Source organism: Topomyia yanbarensis, chromosome 2 (assembly GCF_030247195.1).
Source record: "Topomyia yanbarensis strain Yona2022 chromosome 2, ASM3024719v1, whole genome shotgun sequence".
NCBI classification, from domain to species: Eukaryota; Metazoa; Arthropoda; class Insecta; order Diptera; family Culicidae; genus Topomyia; species Topomyia yanbarensis.
Window position 1 is genome coordinate 453,609,369 of NC_080671.1, and position 7,297 is coordinate 453,616,665.

The 7,297-nt window shown below is 36.3% G+C and overlaps 1 protein-coding gene across 1 annotated transcript in view; it reads left to right on the forward strand.

The window, feature by feature from the left end:
- The window catches only part of LOC131685845 (uncharacterized), a 226,212-nt gene extending 224,787 nt beyond the window's left edge, over window positions 1-1,425 (forward strand). The window contains exon 16 of the mRNA XM_058969836.1: window positions 365-1,425. Within this exon, the coding sequence (XP_058825819.1) occupies window positions 365-444 (80 nt within the window). The 3' untranslated portion in view covers window positions 445-1,425. The remainder of the gene's footprint in view (window positions 1-364) is intronic.
- Window positions 1,426-7,297: the final 5,872 nt, after the last annotated feature.

The following is a 7,297-nucleotide window of genomic DNA, read 5'->3' on the forward strand; positions in this document are numbered from 1 at the left end:
TTTCGAAAGTAACTTATTTAATCTAATGACTATTAGAGTTGAGACTTTATACATTTGTGCAGAAGCTTTTCCAAACACTTCGCTCAGTGGTTCGAAGGGCATTTGAAATCATTAAACGAATCATATCGAAAAACGGAGAAATAGCATGTTTAACGAATAATACTTGGGAAAACTTTTTCGCCGGTATTCCCCACGACCTTTTTGGATGATTTACGTGGTTGTAATAATTCTTCGAACTCAACATTTTTTAGACTGGCACTCATCATCACGTATTAGAAACTTATTTAAATGAAAATTGTAACATCACTGCTTGCTCTATAACATTGGAAATTTGAATATAATGCTGATCTTTTCTTTTCCACAGACAACCCATCACCGATTAATCCAGAGAATTTGAACGGGGGCGCAAGCAGCAACGGAGCAAACTCCACTTATTCCAATTGAGTACCGACAACGGATTCGGATGGCGCGAGGCTTAACCGATTACTACTCTTATCCACACTATCTGTCTACGTACGATAAGCTCTTTGAGTGAATTGCTGGAGGCATGATTAAACAGAATTTATCAGAATATACATAGACTAGGCGAAACCACGATGGAAAGACGGATGTTAGGTAACTGTATCCTGCACATACAGAAGTAAGTGTTACAATTAATATATAGGACAAGAACTGTCAGATCACCGAACAGCAAACAAAAAAAGACAAAAACAACAGTTCAGAAGAGAAAACCCAGAAAACAAATTGTGATAAATAAATTTACGCCAATAAGATTTCGATAGCGGAAAACATTTTGAGCTAAACCAAAACAAACTTTGAACTTAGACTTTGAATTCTCGCGAAAGAGCAACCGTAAATAACAGAGGGACAGATTGAAATCAATGAATAGCTATAACAACCACTGATAACAAATCAAAAGAACTTATGACGGGACACAGCAGCATTTCCACTCCTGTCGCACTTATTAGAAACCCAAAATGGTCATTTTTGTCCATTCTTCTTCAGCTGAAACCAAACATATATCATCACTTACTCAATTTCAACGGTGATGATCATTAATCGCTAGTGTCACTGAAGTATGTTAATCAGAATTTGGTCTCAACACACAATTAAACGGATAACAAATAAAACTAACTAAATAGGTAATGGAAATTGCTACAATCCTCTACTATAATGATAAAACTACAATCTGTTGTAAATACTTATTTCGAGCAAACAAAAGTTGGCAGAATAAAACTACCCACTGATCGATCGTTACAAGCAAATTATGTTTGAAGAAAGAATAATTGGATCAGCACCAGCGATAGTCAATGATGTTTTTTTTTAGTTAGACGCTAGAGGAAGACATGCGGGAAGTAACACTATACTGTTTGATTTAAGTTTGTTTTCGGTAAAATTGAAATAAAATTAAACACCTTCAATGTACGGGGCGTCGTGTCTTACTTTTAGTTGGGTTCAGTTGAAAAACATTTCCGAAAGTCGTTTGAATAGTTTGATGTAACACCAGTGCAATCCACTGTCCCGGGGTTTTTCAATAAAAGACCCCATAAATTGAAATTTTAGAAATTTTAGTAATTTTTTTATTAAAAAACTCAGTCTTTTGGCCTTTTTTTAGCAGTAAGTGCGTTAATAACATTATAAAATGAGCTTTTTTAATACGTTTTAGTTCAGTTTGTGCACAATTTAATTAGTTTAGTTTTTTGTGATCGTGCACGGAGTTTTGCAAAAACATGGTTTCTTATTTACATGGGACAATTTGGTGTAGAACGGCAGTATAACGATTAACAAAACCAATGTAAAAGTAATCTTGTTTGAGTGAGCTTAAAACGTTCACGATTACATGACATGTCTTGGTTTTACACTGACTGTCCTGGTGTCCTGGGAAGTCAACTAAAACGCTTCATTTGTCCTGGTTTTTGTCCTGTAAGCCTATTTTTTTCTTTTCTGTTACGACCGATTGCAACCATAACTGCAACGTAAACTCTCGATCAAGCAAAATACGACAAACAAAATTTTATACACTTGAATCCCTCAATTGTACCATCCGATGTCTTTTTTGATTTCTCAACTTTCTTCTCTTACGTGAGAATTGAATAGATGAAGAACGAGGTGTTCCTACATAGCATATGAATGACATGTACTACCGTGATAAGCATAACAGTGCCATATGTATAGGAAATCCAAAGTAAATAGGACTGTTATGCGTATCACGGCAGTGTAATCCGTTTTCAAGGAAATTTGGCAGTCGAAGAAGAATCGAAATGGTTCCAGTTGTGGACCAATCTCTGGCCGCTATCAATGTCGATGAAACAATAACTAGAGTTTCTCGGCTTAAATTGCCTTTCAATCCGGGATCCGAATAATTCCTTTTGGTGCCTCTGAGAAAACAAATTGAAGACGTTTTAGTGACATTACTTCTGCTTGAGCTCTCTTTCCAGTGACATTTTTTGTCTAATCGAAAATCCGCGAGCAGGTTTCCAATCCATGAAAAGGGAAATGACGAAACATCAATAACTATCGTGGAATAACTTCATTTAGTGCTAGCTCTTGCTGGTGACTATGGAACCACTTCAGGCGCATTGCTAGCAGTACCTAATCCACGATTAACATGGTTTAACTGAACGCTGAACAGCCACTAACCTGCCGAGTCTAGCATCCTTCTTAATAGCGACCTTCCGCGCTCGAACTGACATTATTTACACCAATCTATCGGCTATTTTTCATAAAGCAATTGATAAAATGGAGGAATTTGTAATCAACGGTAGTTTTTGCAGCTGTTTCGATGCTAGTTCTCAGATCGAGAGATAATGATTGTTATAGAAGATTGCCAGCTACTTATTTTTAAATCAGAAATAGCGTAGGGAAGTTACTTGGGACCGTTGATGTTTCTACTTTACTTAAACGAAGTGTGTTTAGTGCGGATAACCCCTCGCCGGTCCTGTACAGATGATTTCAGAATATTTCGCGTCATCCGCTAAATTAATGATCGCCGAGTTTTCAACAACATCATGTAACCTTCGCTGATGGTTATGCAACAAGAACTGCGTGTAGTTCGGTGATCGAATTTTTATAAGACATTTTGGCTGAGCTATGCCTGCCAGACCGCTGAACTGTTTTACTGCCGAATTTCTGCCTGCCAGAACCTAGAATTTTTTAGCTGCCTAAAACCTGGGGAGAAGACACAATCGATTAAGAGGTGATGGAGAGTGGTAGTCCCCTTTGGATTGTCTTGGTTTTTCACTCGCTTGATATGGTCACCCTACTCACGATATTCTATTTAATGTTCTCCATTTTTAAATTTTCATCTAAGTATTGAGAGGAAAATTGTAGAAAGTCTCGTTCGCAATAGGTGCATGCGCTTTTCTACCTCACAGCTTACATGATTACACTGTTCAACACCGGATCGTTGAGCAAAACGAAAAAAGCGAAAGTTTGGGGTTCCAGGAGTGGTGAAGGAATTTCTACAAAAAAAATGGAACGGGGCTTCATAGTACAAAACCAAAGCTTGTATGGAGAACTAGGGTGGTTCTATACTGCCGCTAGAAGCATAATTGTCCCATGTGTATAGGGTTTCCCATAGCACATGGGACAGTTATGCTTCTAGCGGCAGAATAGGGAAAAGATCAAAAAAGTCATCTTAAATTTTCGCATAAAGTTTTAGATAAAATGCTTATTAACGAATATATGATTTTTTTAGCTCAATCGGACATCATTAAGAGGGTGTAGCGTTTGAATATTGTTTTCAAAATATTCGAAAAAATCCAAAGGGGCGAGGCATGAAATGTTAAAGATCGAAAACATTTTTTGTCCAAATATGTCTAAAAATAGCATGAAATATCAACATCTAGTGTCAAAACAAACGAAAACCTCTAAAAACAGATTTAAAAAATTATCATTAAATCATTCAAATATTCAGTGAACTCAAGCGGATTGGAGAGTTTAATAATAATATAGAAAATGACAAAAATACCTAAGTAGGCCTAAATCCAATCCACGCAATACTCCTATTACGTTTGACATCGATTACACTAGTTTACAAAATAAAAATAAAAATCTGAACTTCAATATTCGAACACCATTTCTGTTGTAAAATAAAATAAAAAGCGCGTTCAGTAAAATCCAAATTCCTTCGGTTGTAGTACATCGATATGAAATATTATAATGTTGAATTAAAGGTAATTGAATGCACTTTCGATCGTTAGAACATTTTGTTTTAATGAGACCTCTGCTTCTGACTTTATTTACGAATCTATTAAACTTTTTCTTGATTTTTCGTGATTTTTTGAAGAAAAATGAGCGCTTGGTCAATATTTTGGGCAAGATAAAGCAATCCTAAAAATTATATTTTTATGGGAAATTAAAGCCTGCTAATAACCAACGAAAAGAAGCACTTATTGGTTTAAATCAGATGGAAATTGCGAAAGTTATTCAATTTTTTTTTTTTTTTAATGGAGATTTTTGTGTTTCTCTTTTTCCCTGGGTCAACTTATTCAACCGTCTCGAATAGGTTTAAAATCTCAAAATCTGATCTTCAGAATGATTTGAAGAGCGTAGAATATTTTTTAATTGGACTTAGATGTTTTACGTAATATATTGTAGTATATTGCAGTTTTGTGAACCAGTGCAGTAAAATCGATACATCGTGGAAGCCAGTGTGAATCCAATATAATTTCAAGTTATAAACTTCAAGACGTTTTAATAACGTAAAATAAATTGTTAGTAGAACAAAACGTGACGAAATTGGTGTATAAATCATCATTCGTGAAGCTAGTGTCCGAATTTAGCATTTTGCACCGTCATCAGCTTCCGATGTGTGTATCAAGGCGTTGTGGAGCGTGAGGTTTACAACCTATTTTGAGGATATACGATTCTGTATGACACATGTAAATATTATGCGTATTTTTAATGCCAATTTTTTGATGACATTACTCCACTGAGCCTGTAATTATTGTCAGAAGTCTTGAATCATTTGGATAAACGAGTTCGAATATTACCCCACATTAAATTCTCTCAAAATTCTTCAAGTTACTTGTTTAACAGAATTCTGATAGAGAACCCCTCATATATTATGAAATAAACCCTAAAAATCTCCATTCTACAAAAAATTGAATAACTTTCACAATTTCCATCCGATTTAACCCCCCAGTAAGTGCTTATTTTCATTGGTTATTAGCAGGCTTTAATTTCCCATAAAAATATATTTTTTAGGATTGCTTTATCTTGCCCAAAATATTGACCAAACGCCCATTTTTCTTCAAAAAATCACGAAAAATTAAGAAAAAGTTCAATAAATTCGTAAATAAAGTCAGAACCAGAGGTCTCACTAAAACAAAATGTTCTAACAATCGAAAGTGAATTCAATTACCTTTAATTCAACATTATAATATTTCATATCAATGTACTACAAGCAAAGATATTTGGATTTTACTGAACGTACTTTTAATTTTATAGGTGAAATTCATTTTTTTACTGTGACTCGAAAACTGTGCTACTGTAAATTTTTTGGATCTAATTTTCGGATTCAGCACACGATTTTACATTGAAAATGACCACCAGCTTGTTTAGTTCAGAAATGCTGTAAACTAGTGTTATCACCGTGCAAAGCGAACGCTGACTGGCCAACCGACAGGTAGATCGATGAACTTTCGCATTCTCCCAACGAACTAGGCAGGAAGCAGAACCAATTCAAATTATGGCAGTGATTTAGGGTTCCAACTAAATCATTGTGAAGAAAATTTTGAAAAAAAAACCGCTTTGTCTGTACCAGTACATTGCTGTTATTTTGGTCGTAGGCAAAACCTACTACACTGAAACCTCCAATTACGAACCAAACCGGGGGTTCGTAAATTGAATTAGTTCGTAACAAAAGTATTCGTTATTTGGGATTTTGTTCGTAAAAAAAGTTTGCTTCACATTCATATTAATATTCGTTGGTTGAGCAATATTCCTGATAATCCTAACAATATTGGTATTTTTGGAACGAGCATGCCAAGTAGATGCTGAAAATGAATAATTGGAACCTTTTCGAAGATCAATATGGCGATATCCGGTTGAGCAATATAGGGGCTTGGAAGAGTTGATAATAGTTCTGCTAGCCTTAATTTGTATAGTCAAGTAGGAGAGAATTTCCTCACCACGTGAACACCATTTGGAATTCCTGGGGAAAAATTTAACCAAGTAGCAGGTGCACATATTCCATTCTTCCGTACTATGATGTATTTTACAATTGACTCATGGGGGTACGTTGTGCTAGGTCGTGCAGTCGTACTTCTATTTAGTCATCTTTCTACAAATTAAAAATATCCCGGTTTCAGGTCGAGCTGCTGTAGTTGCTATTTCCAGAGTTAATTTTCATTCAAACGCTTGCTTTGAAGTAAATTCTTTCTTTCAGCTAATGATGACTTTTATAAAAGCTGGTTCCTGTAGTAAAATTTGTTTATGTTAAATGTTACCACTCCTTGCATCTACAAAGCTCAAAAATTTTGTTTCTGTAATCTAACCATAATTGCACAAAGTCAGCGAGTGCGGGGTCTGCCCCAAAGTCGAAAACCTTTTCCAGATTATCTGCGAAGCACAACTTTAGCTGGTCTCTCTTTCGGCATTCGCACTACAACCCACTTTAATATATCTTGTTTTATCAGCCTTCGTGGTTCATGCGCCCGTGACATATTGTATTGAACGCAGAATTCTTCTCTCAAACACACCGAGCACTCGATAGTTTACTTCCTTCAACGCCCATACCTAATGGTCGTTCAGAGCAACTGGAAGTTTCTGCGATTTGTATAGAGCAAGTTTTGTGCGCGTCTGTAGGTTACAGGACTTTAGCTGACTACGTAAACCATAGAACTCCGTATTCGAAGCTCGTGATAAGTATGATATGAAGTATCAACAACATCGTACCGTACCTCATCGATTTCCACCTCGGAACGAACACCGTTCGAACCACTTCGTTCTCTACCAGCTACCACGACCTACTTCTTGTCACAGTTTATAGCAAGTTCGATTCTCGCAGCCTCCCCTTTAAAAGGTAAAAATGCCTCTCCCACTGCTCTGCGATCAACGCGAAGCCAAGAAGAATGTGGAATCTCGTGCTAATGGCACCCTCCGTTTGCACATCAGATCTTCGTAGCGCACCTTCGAGCGCTATGTTGAACAATAGATTAGAGAGTGCATCGATCTGCTTCAATTCACCCAACGTCACAAACGAGTTGGGTGTCTCTTCAGTTATTTTGACGCTTGATTTTGACCCATTAAGCGTCATACAAATCAGCTTAATCAATTTCATCGGAAAATTATT